The 16,589-nt window shown below is 34.1% G+C and overlaps 1 protein-coding gene and 1 pseudogene across 1 annotated transcript; both read left to right on the plus strand.

Annotated features, from left to right (window-relative positions):
• Positions 1–5: 5 nt before the first annotated feature.
• LOC116108151 (CXXC motif containing zinc binding protein-like) lies at positions 6–3,214 on the plus strand. The gene is made up of 4 exons (XM_031394427.1): positions 6–162; positions 1,205–1,312; positions 1,919–2,086; positions 2,873–3,214. The coding sequence occupies exons 1-4, from the start codon at positions 61–63 to the stop codon at positions 2,993–2,995; spliced, it is 501 nt and encodes a 166-aa protein (XP_031250287.1). The 5' UTR covers positions 6–60; the 3' UTR covers positions 2,996–3,214.
• LOC116108152 lies at positions 9–16,319 on the plus strand (annotated as a pseudogene).
• The last annotated feature ends 270 nt before the right edge of the window (positions 16,320–16,589 follow it).

The following is a 16,589-nucleotide window of genomic DNA, read 5'->3' on the forward strand; positions in this document are numbered from 1 at the left end:
TTTTTCTTTAACCATCCAGTACGCAGAGAGAAACATAGAACCTTGTAAGTGAAAAAAAAAATGGTGAACTACATGCTGTTGATCTGTGCCGACCTGGAGAATCTCACGAACCTCGAGCCAGAAGGTGGCTGCGATAATCCCAATTTCTCCTACTTCTTCAAGGTCTATCTCTTTCTCTTCCCCATTTTTTATATTATTTACAATTAGCGAATTTCATTCTATTTAGTTCGTGTTAATTATCTTTGTTGCTTTGCTTTCAATACTGATGATTTCTTTTTAATGATTATATTGTTCACTCTAGTTCACTATCTTTTTTTCTTTTTCTTTTTTTTCTCTTTTTAATGTTATGGCTTCATAAATTCCTTTCCTACTGAAATTGAAATTGTAGAATTAGCCGTTCTGGTTACTTGATTCTAATCTTGTTTTTCATCTTGTGTGCATATTTAGATTTTAAATAGTATTATTATTGCCAATGTTTTTTTTTTTCTCTTGAAATAATTCGAATCTCCTCTTGCTCATCATTTTATTTGGAATGTATTTCCACTTCCATTTTTTCTATCTTGGCATTCATGATTTTTAATTTCTTCTTCAAGTCTTTAAACTGATATCCTGATTTTATCTAATATCTACGTATTTATGGTTCTAAATCATCTTGACCTTCATATTGCCTTCAAATGGATGATTAGATTTTCTTTGGTGTGGATGTCTGCACCAGAACCATCATAGAAAGTGCTGACCCTTACGTGATTAGAGTGAGGCAATATTAACTAGTTCACTTCGCTTATCCGTCCGTATATTAGGTTTGGACATTGGTAAATATATAATTTTATGTGAAGTTATTGAAGATATGATTACAGAGTATTTTTATTACGGATTATTAGTTGTTATTTTTCTATTTTTACAAGTATATTATTTTAAGCGTTTCATTCTCAAGTAATGTTATACTTATAAAGTAGGTATTCCAGTTTGTATTTTAAAATGATATGATGATTGAGTTATCGACGCCACATAAATCATCAGATGATATAGTTATGTCAAGTTAATTTTCACATCGTTTGGGATACTTGCTTTCTAAGTATTGTATTATTGTAAATTCCCATAGGTTTCTTGATTATGAGCGGTGTATGTGATGATTGAAATTATGAATCTAATCTTGGAATGTCCTTGGATTATGTGTTTAATTGTTAATTTATGGGAGGTGTAGGTGAAGTGCGGGAGGTGCGGTGAGGTGAGCCAGAAAGAAACCTGTGTGACCTTGAATGAAGTTGTTCCTCTTTCTCAGGGCAAGGGAACCACTAATCTAGTTCAGAAAGTAATCTCTCTCACTATGTGAGTGTTTGTATATATGTGTTATGTTGAGAATGAAAGTTTAATTTGATATATACTCTGGTTTGCTGAAACCACATATAATGAAAAAGAAAGCTGCTTCACCTTTTTTTTTATCTTTTTGGGAAAATTACTCTGTTTTCAGCCTGACCAAGTAAAACTATAAGTAGTAGTGTGCTTAGTTTAGTGTCGTTTTTAATTTGATATTTTTTGGGGAGATCACAAATGTTAAATTAGAATATTCTTAATCTTGATATGTATACCAAGTGCTGTTACTGTATATTTTAAAATGATTTACACTTTTCTTCAATGAGAAAATACTTTGCAATATTATCACATTTCCTTTATTTCTCTCGTAATTTGATGTTCACTGTTGACTTTGGCATGTGCTCTCAGATGTAAAAGCTTTGTTTGTATTTGATCAGAGATTTACTGCATTATGATAACTTAACCAATCAATATATTAGTAGTTTCAAGTTTTGTGGGTAGATTAATTATTTCCAAACTATAGATGAAAATTTCTCTATTTGTTTTGTATAATGATTGTGTTCTGTTTTTGGGTGATACTTTGGTGCCTTTCCTCTTTTTCCAGTGCAAGTTTTGTGGGAGGGAGGGCACTGTGACAATGATCTCAGGGCGAGGTAAACCACTGACCCAGGAAGATAGTGAATCAGGGAAGTACTGCCCCATGATGTTATTCGACTGCAGGGGTTACGAGCCTGTGGATTACATCTTTGGTGGTGGATGGAAGGTTGAATCTGTAAGTTTTCACTTTTTATCTTTCCACTTTGTTATTCAACATGAAGCATTATACATTTTTCTTTCAAGAATTGAGTGTGGATGTAAGGGATATGGTGCAATTCAGGTTCCAGTCTAGGACTATGCAATTATATATAACATTTCATTTGATGTATTCCAGGATTGTGAATGTTCTTAGTATGGTTGTAATTGTTGGGGCAGCCTCTGTTATCTTTGCTGAGGGTCTTTTTTATGGTTATTGGTTCTTGTATCTGGTCACTCACAAAAGATTTTTGGCCCTGATGACTGCCTATTAACCTTTTCAATTTCTCTGATCTTGGAATACAGTTTCAGTTTCCTATAAAAAAGTTAATAAAGAGCTCCTAATTGGAACTCTTTCCTACAATCTTTCTTCAGCATGCATGCACATTTAGTTTGATTATTTTTTCTTGTTAGTTTTTTAATGGGCCTTTTAGCCGCTATTTTGGTATTAGTCCACAATACATCACTCTTGACTTGAACAACAATAATTTGGAGAGCTTGGGAAATGGAAACAAACTTTGCTTGTTTGAAAATTGTTGCCTCATTTTCAGAATTATAGATTTGCTCGGTAAATTGTAATACATTCTTTTGATAACTGTTAATGTTTTTTTTTTCGTTTAAAATGCATCTAGTTTGACGCTAATTTATTTCTTTGATCTACCATGAATTGTCATATATATACATTTGAAAATTTGGAATGGCTAAAGCTATTTCTTTGTTTTGATTGTGTTTTATGCCAACTTACTCTTAAAAGTTATTTGCGTAGATTGCTGGGACCAAATATGAAGCCGTTGACTTGTCAGGTGGCGACTTTGCTGAGTATGATGAGAAGGGAGAGTGTCCAGTTATGATATCGAACCTCCGGTCAAAGTTTGATGTGGTGAAGTAGAAGAGTACTTTCCTGGGTGCACATGTGCATATGTCTTGATATATGCTGTTGTTTGTGAATGAGATAGAAACATTTTACCCTATGCTACATCTGGGAGTGACTTGACGTCATATGTTTGATTCTATGTTCCTAAATTATTGCAGTAACATCTGTCAACTAACTACTGATCAGTATACATGGTTTTTATTTATTTTGAGGAATGGTTGACTTTTGATCTGATGTGGTGATGTGTTTTTACAATTATGCTTATAGAATGCATTCCCCGGGTGCAGATTTGTGTTGATAATGATAAGAATGAAAAAAAATAAAATTAAATGCACTGTTTAATGGAGCATGGTAGCTGCTCTGAAGTGTTTTTGAGACTGACTTTCTTGAATCCTGCTCCTCTGAGAAGGTCTGGGAGCTTTGGAGTGTTAATGCATTCACGAATGTGTTTTATGAATATAATCCTTGCTCTGAATGGCACTTGTGAATCTGCACACACACAAACCTCTCATGCAGCTTGGCATATTACAGAAATTATGTAAAAGGGAACTATGTGAGTGGCATGAATTATGTTGTTGGTATTTTCTAAACCTATTCTCCAGCGGCTGACTGGGTAGCAATCCTGTGTATATATTCATTCAGTTTTCTGGTTGAGAGTCAATCTTGTATCATAAGTTATTTACTCAAAGACTTACATGATTATCAGAAACATGGGATATGAAATTTCGACTATATTCATCTTTCGATGATTTTACTCTCGTTGGTGAAAGCTCTGTTTCCTGTTAGAGTTTCAAGGGCCATTATGCAGTGTTGTCATGGTTTTCTATTTACACTTGGAAGCTTCTTTTATCATTATAGATAAATTACTACAGTATGAGGTTGGGATTAGTCACTGTTAACGCATTGTTTTAAAACCCGGTTTGTTGTCCGGGTCACGGGTCAACCGGTCCAATCGGTTGGACTGATGATGTCAGCGACAATTTTATTTTTAAAAAATTACTATTAATCTCTTAAATTTTAATATTTTACAAAAATTTCCCTTAAAAAGCTTAAGTAGTCCCTAAATTTTTTATTTATTTTAAAAATACCCCAAAAAAATTAACAACTAATCCATGAACTTTTGACATATCTCCAACACTCCTATAAAATTTAATTAGCCCTTCTAATTTTGAAATATTGCAAAAACCCCCTTAAGACCTGAACCGGACCAGAGAAGCTGTCGGGTCCCGGTCCAACCGACCGGCCACCTCTTTTACCTTTGTGCGGTTTCTTCGAAATTAATTGTGGTGTTAACGTAAATTTAGGCAAATTTTCTCACCTTCATTTAGAATGTGAATTGAATATTTTATTTATTATGCAGACACGCTGCAGCTGATTAGATACAGTGCATTCATTTGAAACCATTGAAAATTGAGAGGTGAAGGGTAGCCTATCATCCATTGGAACTTGAATTTAGTTGAAAAGGTTTACACTTCTAATGCAAGAAGAAGGTGAGAATATAGGTAGCCAATCTCTGCCAAGCAATAAAATTACGACTAGACTTCTCAACACTTCTAAGCTGTTGGGTATCACCATCAATGGAGGTTATTTCTCTTGCAGCTGGACTTTTGACAATAATAAACAAACAAATGGATTGGTGTAATAGTCATCTTTTTTTATTTAAATTTCTTCCAAGTTTTAAAGGAGATTATTATGTGAATGTATTATCAAATTCCTGTATACTATTGAATTTATTGTCAAGCTAATAATTACCAAAATGAATTTGTAATTTCAATTATTAATTTTAGGAAAAGACGTATCGTTAAAATTGCTATAATTACAGTGAAAATTCAACATAATATTATTATTATGATTATCCAATTTCAATGGCAATTGGATGTTCGTCTTCTTTGTAACCCATTGTCAAATTATCATGTTTTTCTCACTTTTGTGTTCCTATATTCACACAAATATAATAATAATAAAAATTTAGATTAAGATATAAAGGATGAGACTATTACAACATAAAATTTTCCCAAATTCTTATCCATTAAACAAGAGATCTGAATCTCCCTTCTCTTCATGTAACCTGAATCCCAAAATTGGGTCTGGATATTTCCATTTCCCATTTTCGTTGCAGTGTGGGGAATTGCCCCAACTTTAAGCTGTAAACTTCACCTCCCCATTCTACACTTTCTGCACCACTAATTATCAAACTAAAAATTATGAGGCCAGTATCCCACGTTGATTTTTTCTCCATACTGCATCCACCAATTGCTTGTATTTGGATCCTGAAATCAAAAGATTATAAATTCTGAAGAAATGAGAACAAAATATTATTCAAAGCGTTTTCAATGAAAGAAAAGTTCCATTCGTTTACCTTAAATATGTAAATATTATCTGGTTGGAAGGCCGTTAGCTACTGAGATGGGATAAATTGCAGCACCAAGTGCAATTTCGTTGCTAGTTTGAACAAAACCGGGCAAGTAAGATCAAAGCACCCTGTTCCTTTGATCCATCAACCATTTAATAAAGAAAAGAAATAAAATTTTGGATCTTTCGTTGTGTATTTAGTAGCATAGACATCTCCACAAGTTAATAAACTCCATAAAATTATAATAACTTATTTGTTGACAATACTTACGGTCCAATATACATACAATCGAGTCTTCTTATCCCCATACACTCTTGGATTTACCTGAAAAATTATGAACCAAAAAGAAAAAAGTATATGTTTAGCTAGTGTTGTAATGGATGAATGACTGAACTGAAAAAGAATTCTTAGTTATACTAACCGCCCATCCAGATTCAATGCTTTCAAATCATAGTAAGGACCACTTTGGAGACTAACTCGGGAAGTACTGTACTCATCGTCAGATTCGACAGAAGGGTCCCAAACTTTGATGTCTGCTTTAGCTCCAGAGTAAATAAAACCTAGTGTAAGCAGTATTGCCTTCTGATTTATTACAGAAATTGAACCAATCAGAAAAAATAGGAAAAAAATGATTCAAAGTGAATATGATCAGTATTACCTAAAAGTTCAGGAAGTACAGTCAAAGATGTTCACTACACACTGTTTGACAGAATCATACCGAGCGATTTGGCAGTTGAGAGTTAGGATTCCCATCGTCATTAAGCTGCTCACTGGATGAGTTGGCTTATTCCTACATAAGCTTCAAGAGAATTTGATTCAAGCTGTCCTTTATTCTGAAATCTTCGAACTGGCACCGTTCCATCTGGACAACTTCCATTCTTTTTCCATATTTGTGATGCCACGATCATGGAAGATTGCTCATATCTATTCTTGAATGTTTTTGTTTCGCCGGACTTGTTGCTGCCCATTGTCTCTACTGTTGGTTCATAACTGGGAGCCATCTGAAAAAGCATTAGCATATGCAATCAAAAAACATCAGAAAAACGTGAACTATATGAGACCAACAATGACTAATTATACCGACAAAAGTTTATAATTAGAAAGAAAAAAAAATGTGTAAACCTGGATTTTATGATCCCGTATGCAGGATGAGCAAATGCTGGTTGCTTGTAAATGTCATGCAATCAATAATATCCCCGTCTCACTCTGCATAAATTTATATAAAAATGTTGAATCATCACCTCAACATCCAAAGCCATGGCCAGGACTATATAATTTCAGTGTATTTACGTTACATTAAAGAGTTATATGTATTATACCTGAATGCTTTTCACAGCATACCTTGGGAGTGATTTTCTTTTGTTCCACCTTCCGAAATCTTGTTTCCTGAAACTACAGAAATGAGTACAAATAGAATTATAACCATCCCTTAAACCGGACATGAGAACAACCCATTTCCCATTTTTATATATAATATATTTCAAGAACAAACAACATAATTTTATTCTTATTATATCATAATTCAAGTGCTATATATATATACAAATAATGCTAAATTCATATCATTAATATCATGCATAAGGTAATTCGAAAATGCCTAAATTTACATGACTTACCTTCTGGTCATCCCTTTTCTTTACATCTCAATATTTAATCTAGATCCTGTGAAATTATATCATAATTCATGTAATTATACAATATCTAACATTAACTAGAACTGTAATTTTCTTTTTTACGAACTTGGAATTGGAGGTCTAGAATCGTGTCATATGCTTATTTTTTATGTCGTATCGCCCGTATTTTGTTGGACGACATGTGGCTTGCCTTACATACGACATGTCGTCCCTTCAACCTGTGTATGCTTTTCTCATCTGTTGCTTCACATATATACCTCGCGAGGGTGCTTTTTCTTTAACCATCCAGTACCGAGAGAAACATAGAACCTTGTAAGTGAAAAAAAAATGGTGAACTACATGCTGTTGATCTGTGCCGACCTGGAGAATCTCACGAACCTCGAGCCAGAAGGTGGCTGCGATAATCCCAATTTCTCCTACTTCTTCAAGGTCTATCTCTTCTCTTCCCCTTTTTTATATTATTTACAATTAGCGAATTTCATTCTATTTAGTTCTTGTTAATTATCTTTGTTGCTTTGCTTTCAATACTGATGATTTCTTTTAATGATTATATTGTTCACTCTATTTCACTGTCTTTTTTTTTTTTTTAAATGTTATGGCTTCAAAATTCCTTTCCTACTGAAATTGAAATTGTAGAATTCCGTTCTGGTTACTTGATCTAATCTTGTTTTTCATCTTGTGTGCATATGTAGATTTTAAATATATTATTATTGCCAATGTTTTTTTTTCTCTTGAAATATTCGAATCTCCTCTTGCTCTCATTTTATTTGGAATGTATTTCCACTTCCATTTTTTCTATCTTGGCATTCATGATTTTTAATTTCTTCTTCAAGTCTTTAAACTGATATCCTGATTTTATCTAATATCTACGTATTTATGGTTCTAAATCTCTTGACCTTCATATTGCCTTCAATGGATGATTGATTTTCTTTGGTGGGGATGTCTGCACCAGAACCATCATAGAGTGCTGACCCTTACGTGATTAGAGTGAGGCATATTAACTATTCACTTCGCTTATCCGTCCGTATATTAGGTTTGGACATTGGTTAATATAATTTTATGTGAAGTTTTGAAGATATGATTACAGAGTATTTTATTACGGATTATTGTTGGTTTTTTTCTATTTTTACAGTATATTATTTTAAGTGTTTCATTCTCAATTAATGTTATACTTATAAAGTAGGTTTCCAGTTTGTATTTTAAAATGATTGATGATTGAGTTATCGCCGCCACATAAATCATCAGATGATATAGTTATGTCAGTTAATTTTCACATGTTTGGGATACTTGCTTTCTAAGTATTGTATTATGTATTCCCATAGGTTTCTTGATTATGAGCGGTGTATGTGATGATTGAAATTATGAATCTATCTTGGAATTTCCTTGGATTATGTGTTTAATTGTTAATTTAGGGAGTGGTAGGTGAAGTGCGGGAGGTGCGGTGAGGTGAGCCAGAAAGAAACCTGTGTGACCTTGAATGAAGTTTGTTCCTCTTTCTCAGGGCAGGAACCACTAATCTATTCAGAAAGTAATCTCTCTCACTATGTGAGTGTTTGTATATATGTGTTATGTTGAGAATGAAGTTTAATTTATATATCTCTGGTTTGCGAAACCACATATAATGAAAAGAAAGCTGCTTCACCTTTTTTATCTTTTTGGGAAATCTCTGTTTTCAGCCTGACCAATAAAACTATAGTTAGTGTGCTTAGTTTAGTGTCGTTTTAATTTGATATTTTTTGGGGAGATCACAAATGTTAAATTAGAAATTCTTAATCTTGATATGTATACCAGTCTGTTACTGTATATTTAAATGATTTACACTTTTCTTAATGAGAAAATACTTTGCAATATTATCACATTTCCTTTATTTCTCCGTAATTTGATGTTCACTGTTGACTTTGGCATGTGCTCTCGGATGTAAAAGCTTGTTTGTATTTGATCAGAGATTTACTGCTTTATGATACTTAACCAATCAATATTTAGTAGTTTCAAGTTTTTGGGGATATTAATTATTTCCAAACTAAGATGAAAATTTCTCTATTTGTTTTGTATAATGATTGTGTTCTGTTTTTGGGTGATACTTTGGTGCCTTTCCTCTTTTTCCAGTGCAGTTTTGTGGGAGGGAGGGCACTGTGACAATGATCTCAGGGCGAGGTAACCACTGACCCAGGAAGATAGTGAATCAGGGAAGTACTGCCCCATGATGTTATTCGCCTGCAGGGGTTACGAGCCTGTGGTTACATCTTTGGTGGTGGATGGAAGTTGAATCTGTAATTTTTCACTTTTTATCTTTCCACTTTGTTATTCAACATGAAGCATTATATTTTTCTTTCAAGAATTGAGTGTGATGTAAGGGATATGGTGCAATTCAGGTTCCAGTCTAGGACTATGCAATTATATATAACATTTCATTTGATGTATTCCAGGATTGTGATGTTCTTAGTATGGTTGTATTGTTGGGGCAGCCTCTGTTCTTTGCTGAGGGTCTTTTTAAGGTATTGGTTCTTGTATCTGGTCACTCACAAAATATTTTTGGCCCTGATGACTACCTATTAACCTTTTCAATTTCTCTGATCTTGGAATACAGTTCATTTCCTATAAAAAAGTTAATAAGAGCTCCTAATTGGACCTCTTTCCTACAATCTTCTTCACATGCATGCACATTAGTTGTTTATTTTTTCTTGTTAGTTTTTTTATGGGCCTCTTAGCCGCTATTTTCACAATCCCATTAGTTATAGTTGTTACAATGCTAACATTTAAGTGAACAATAATACTAAACTAACAAACCCCTCTCACTAACCCCATGTGGGAGTTTGTGATTGGCTTGGTCAGGTGGGACCTATTATTGGACAGGCAAGACCCATGTAAATTGACAAATTGTGAGCTGACACATGGCGTTTGTGAGAAACAGTTAGTGAGAAGTGTTTGTGAGTGTAGTGTTACTCTTAGGGGGCGTTTGGTTCCGGGAATGTTAGATTACTGGGAATATTGGATTACTGGAAAGATAGATTACCTTGAAGGTTACTGGAAATCTTTAGGAAAATGTGTTTGGTTAGTTGGTGTGTATGTTATATTAATATGTTTGGTTATGGGGAATAAATTAGTAGGTATGTTATTTAAATTACTAAATTATCCCCTTTTTAAATATTATTTTTATTATTAATTTTTTTTTAACCCCTAATATTTCAGATTTAGCTAAAACACCCCTGCTTATATAAAACTTTAATTTATGATGAAATCACCCCCACCTCCTGCCGCCACCGTCAACCACCACCGGGAGTCTTCGAAAGTCCCCGTGAGTAGCTCACCGTGACCAAGAGGCTCTGATATGACCGTTTCTGGCCATATTGATTATCGAAAAAGGCTATATCAGGCCAGATCGATGGATCTGGCCGTTAACGGCCATGGACCTGGCTGTTAACAGCCAGATCTATTCCGGCTAGAATAGATCTGGCCATTAACGGCCATGTCTGTGGCCGTTAAAGGCCAGATCTGGCCTGATATGGCCGGAAACAGCCATATCGAAGCCTCCCATAGAATCTCGTTCTTTTTTAGGGACTCCGACGACTTTCCGGCGGCAGACCATGGTGGTTGGCCCGCTGTCGGCGGTGGTGGTGGTGGTTGGGTGGCAATGGTGGTCTGTAAATTGTTTTAAATATAAGGGCATTATTGTCCAAAATTTTAATTAAACAAGGGTAAAATTGAAATAGGATATCAATGTAAATTTGTTCTAAAATAGGGGCATTATTGTCTAACACTTTTATTAATAAGGGATAAAATTGTAACAAAAAAAGATAACCCTGGTAATCTTAAAATACCTAAGAAAATAGAGGTAATCTACCAATAGTAACCACTATTGGTATTTGAAGATTACCGATATGTTATATTACTTGACAACCAAACATAGTAATCAAGTAATATAAGATGACATAACCCCAATAATCTCATATAACCCCCAACCAAATGCCCCCTTAAGTGAATGCTTATTCTCACATTCCATTCTTCAGTTTCAAAAGAAGCATTACTTCATAACATAATGTTGTGACTGGCAGATTGCTAACTTGTTGCCTTACATAATAGAATCGTTAATTAATTAAAGAAAATAGGTGGTATGGCAATGAATAACCATTTTTAGCAACCGTTACAAAAGTTTAAGGGCATTTGTAACTTCTTCCAGGTCCTCCATAATAGAATTCAGGATCCTCAACATAATCTGAAATATAGTAAACATCATAGCAGTTGTACTCGTCTGCATAAGTAGATACCCATTCCGGGAACTTCAAGATACGAGAATTATCAAGAACGGCATTCTTTCATGTAACTGAATCACCAAAAATGGGTCGGATATTCTCCATTTCCCATTTCGTTGCAGGGTGGGAGATTGCCCCAACTTTAAGCTGTAAACTTCACCTCCCCATTCTACACACTTTCTGCACCACTAATTATCAAACTAAAAGTTATGAGGCCAGTATCCCACGTGATTTTTTCTCCATACTGCACCACCAATTGCTTGTATTTGGTCCTGAAATCAAAAGATTATAAAAATTCTGAAGAAATGAGACAAAATATTATCAAGCGTTTTCAATGAAAGAAAAGTCCATTTCGTTTTACCTTAAATATGTAAATATTTATCTGGTATGGAAGGCCGTTAGCTACGAGATGGGATAAATTGCAGCACCAAGTGCAATTTCGTTGCTAGTTTGAACAAAACCAGGGCAAGTAAGATCAAAGCACCTGTGCCTTTGATCCATCAACCATTTAATAAAGAAAAGAAATAAAATTTTGATCTTCGTTGTGTATTTAGTAGCATAGACATCTCCACAAGTTAAACTCCATAAAAATATATAATAACTTATTTGTTGAAAGTACTTACGGTCCAATATACATACAATCGAGTCTTCTTATCCCCATACACTCTTGGATTTACCTGAAAAATTATGAACCAAAAAAGAAAAAAGGTATATGTTTAGCTAGTGTGTAATGGATGAATGACTGAACTGAAAAAATTCTTAGTTATACTAACCGCCATCCAGATTCAGTTTCAAAATCATAGTAAGGACCACTTTGGAGACTAAATCGGGAAGTACTGTACTATCGTCAGATTCGACAGAAGGGTCCCAACTTTGATGTCTGCTTTAGCTCAGAGTAAAAAAACCAGTGTAAGCAGTATTGCCTTCGATTTAATTACAGAAATTGAACCAAATCCGAAAATAGGAAAAAGATAATGATTCAAAGTGGATATGATCAGGTATTAACCATAAAAGTTCAGGAGAGTACGAATCAGAAGATGTTCACTAAACAACTGTTTGAAAGAATCATACCGGCGATTTGGCAGTTGAGGTTAGGATTCTCATCGTCATTAAGCTGCTCAACTGGATGAGTTGGCTTATCCTAACATAAGCTTCAAGAGAATTTGATTCAAGCTGTCCTTATTCTGAAATCTTCGAACGAACTGGCACGTTCCATTGGACACTCCATTTTTTCCATATTTGTGATGCCACGATCATGGAAGATTGCTCATATCTTTGAATGTTTTTGTTTTCGCCGGACTTGTTGCTGCCATTGTCTCTACTGTTGGTTCATACTGGGAGCCATCGAAAAAGCATTAAGCATATGCAATCAAAAAACATCAGGAAAAAACGTGAACTATATTGAACCAACAATGACTAATTATACCGACAAAAGTTTATAAATTAGAAAAAAAAAAAAGTGTTAAACCTGGATTTTATGATCCCGTAGTGCAGGATGAGCAAATGCTGGTTGCTTGTAAATGTCAATGCAATCAATAATATCCCCGTCTTCACTCTGCATAAATTTATATAAAAATTTGAATCATCACCTCAACAATCCAAAGCCATGGCCGGACTATATAATTCAGTGATATTACGTTACATTAAAGAAGTTATATGTATTATACCTGAAGCTTTTCACAGCAACCTTGGGAGATGATTTTCTTGTTCCACCTTCCGAAATTGTTTCCTGAAACTACAGAAATGAGTACAAATAGAATTATAACCATCCCTTAAACCCGGACATGAGAACAAAACCCATTTCCTTTTTTTATTATTAATATATTTCAAGAACAAACAACATAATTTTATTCTTAATTATATCATAATTCAAGTGCTTATATATATAAAATAATGCTAATTCATATTCATTAATATCATGCATAAGGTAATTCGAAAATGCCTAAATTACATGACTTACCTTCTGGTCATCACTTTTCATTTACATCTTCATATTTAATCTAGATCCTGTGAAATTATATCATAATTCATGTAATTATACAAATATCTAACATTTAACTAGAACGTAATTTCTTTTACGAACTTGGAATTGGAAGGTCTAGAATGTGTATGCTTATTTTTTATGTCGTATCGCCGTATTTTGTTGGACGATGTGGCTTGCTACATCGACATGTCGTCCTCAACCTGTGTACTGCTTTTCTCATCTGTTGCTTCACAATAATATACCCTGCGAGGGTGCTTTTCTTTAACCATCAGTACGCAGAGAGAAACATAGAACCTTGTAAGTGAAAAAAAAAAAATGGTGAACTACATGCTGTTGATCTGTGCCGACCTGGAGAATCTCACGAACCTCGAGCCAGAAGGTGGCTGCGATAATCCCAATTTCTCCTATTCTTCAAGGTCTATCTCTTTCTCTTCCCATTTTTATTATTTAAAATTAGCGAATTTCATTATTTAGTTGTGGTAATTATCTTTGTTGCTTGCTTTCAATACTATGATTTCTTTTAATGATATATGTTCACTCTAGTTCACTTCTTTTTTTTTTTTTTAATGTTATGGCTTCACAAATTCCTTTCCTACTGAAAATGAATGTAGAATTAGCCGTTCTGGTTACTTGAACTAATCTTGTTTTTCATCTGTGCATATGTAGATTTTAAATAGTATTATATTGCCAATGTTTTTTTTTCTCTTGAAATAATCGATCTCCTCTTGTCTTCATATTTGGAATGTATTTCCACTTCCATTTTTTCTATCTTGGCATCATGATTTTTAATTCTTCTTCAAGTCTTTAAACTGATATCCTGTTTTATCTAATATCTACGTATTTATGGTTCTAAATCATCTTGACCTTCATATTGCCTTCAAATGGATGATAGATTTTCTTTGGTGTGGATGTCTGCACCAGAACCATCATAGAAGTGTGACCCTTACGTGATTAGAGTGAGGCAATATTAACTATTCACTTCGCTATCCGTCCGTATATTAGGTTGGACATGGTTAATATATAATTTTATGTGAAGTTATTGAAGATTGATTACAGAGTATTTTTATTAGGATTATTAGTTGTTATTTTTCTATTTTACAAGTATATTATTTTAAGTGTTTCATTCTCAAGTAATGTATACTTATAAGTAGGTATTCCAGTTTGTATTTTAAAATGATTGATGATTGAGTTATCGACGCCACATAAATCATCAGATGATATAGTTATGTCAAGTTATTTTCACATCGTTTGGGATACTTGCTTCTAAGTATTGTATTATTGTAATTCCCATAGGTTTTGATTATGAGCGGTGTAGTGATGATTGAAATTATGAATCTAATCTTGGAATTTCCTTGGATTATGTTTAATTGTTAATTTAGGGAGGTGTAGGTGAAGTGGCGGGAGGTGCGGTGAGGTGAGCCAAAGAAACCTGTGTGACCTGAATGAAGTTGTTCCTCTTTCTCAGGGCAAGGGAACCACTAATCTAGTTCAGAAAGTAATCCTCTCACTATGTGAGTGTTTGTATATATGTGTTATGTTGAGAATGAAAGTTTAATTTGATATATACTCTGGTTTGCTGAAACCACATATAATGAAAAGAAAGCTGCTTCACCTTTTTTTTTATCTTTTTGGGAAATTACTGTTTTCAGCCTGACCAGTAAAACTATAAGTAGTAGTGTGCTTAGTTTAGTGTCGTTTTTAATTTGATATTTTTGGGGAGATCACAAATGTTAAATTAGAATATTCTTAATCTTGATATGATACCAAGTGGTTACTGTATATTTTAAAATGATTTACACTTTTCTTCAATGAGAAAATACTTTGCAATATTATCACATTTCCTTTATTCTCTCGTAATTTGATGTTCACTGTTGACTTTGGCATGGCTCTCGATGTAAAAGCTTTGTTTGTATTGATCAGAGATTTACTGCATTATGATAACTTAACCAATCAATATTAGTATTTCAAGTTTGGGGAGATTAATTATTTCCAAACTACAGATGAAAATTTCTCTATTTGTGTATAATGATTGTGTTCTGTTTTTGGGTGATACTTTGGTGCCTTTCCTCTTTTTCCAGTGCAAGTTTTGTGGGAGGGGGGGCACTGTGACAATGATCTCAGGGCGAGGTAAACCACTGAACCAGGAAGATAGTGAATCAGGGAAGTACTGCCCCATGATGTTATTCGACTGCAGGGGTTACGAGCCTGTGGATACATCTTTGGTGGTGGATGGAAGGTTGAATCTGTAAGTTTTCATTTATCTTTCACTTTGTTATTCAACATGAAGATTATACATTTTTCTTTCAAGAATTGAGTGTGGATGTAAGGGATATGGGGCAATTCAGGTTCCAGTCTAGGACTATGCAATTATATATAACATTTCATTTGATGTATTCCAGGATTGTGAATGTTCTGTATGGTTGTAATTGTTGGGGCAGCCTCTGTTACCTTGTGAGGGTCTTTTTTAAGGCTATTGGTTCTTGTATCTGGTCACTCACAAAGATTTTTGGCCCTGATGACTCCTATTAACCTTCAATTTCTCTGATGGAATACAGTTTCAGTTTCCTAAAAAAAGTAATAAAGAGCTCCTAATTGGAACTCTTTCCTACAATCTTTCTTCAGCATGCATGCACATTTAGTGATTATTTTTTCTTGTAGTTTTTTTAGGGCCTCAGCCGCTATTTTGGTATTAGTCCACAATACATCACTTTGACTTGAACAACAATAATTTGGAGAGCTTGGGAAATGGAAACAAACTTTGCTTGTTTGAAATTCTTGCCTCATTTTCAGAATTATAGATTTGCTCGGTAAATGTAATACATTCTTTTGATAAAGTTAATGGTTTTTTGTTTAAAATGCATCTAGTTTGACGCTAATTTATTTCTTTGTCTACCATGAATTGTCATATATATACATTTGAAAATTTGGAATGGCTAAAGCTATTTCTTTGTTTGATTGTGTTTTATGCCAACTTACTCTTAAAGTTATTTGCGTAGATTGCTGGGACCAAATATGAAGCCGTTGACTTGTCAGGTGGCGACTTGCTGAGTATGATGAGAAGGGAGAGTGTCCAGTTATGATATCCAACCTCCGGTCAAAGTTTGATGTGGTGAAGTAGAAGAGTACTTTCCTGGGTGCACATGTGCATATGTCTTGATATATGCTGTGTTTGTGAATGAGATAGAAACATTTTACCTATGCTACATCTGGGAGTGACTGACGTCATATGTTATTCTATGTTCCTAAATTATTGCAGTAACATCTGTCAACTAACTATGATCAGTATACATGGTTTTATTTTATTTTGAGGAATGGTTGACTTTTGATCTGTGTGGTGATGTGTTTTTACAATTATGCTTATAGAGTGCATTCCCGGGTGCAGATTGTG

Source organism: Pistacia vera, unplaced genomic scaffold (genome assembly GCF_008641045.1).
Source record: "Pistacia vera cultivar Batoury unplaced genomic scaffold, PisVer_v2 Contig555, whole genome shotgun sequence".
Classification (NCBI taxonomy): Eukaryota; Viridiplantae; Streptophyta; class Magnoliopsida; order Sapindales; family Anacardiaceae; genus Pistacia; species Pistacia vera.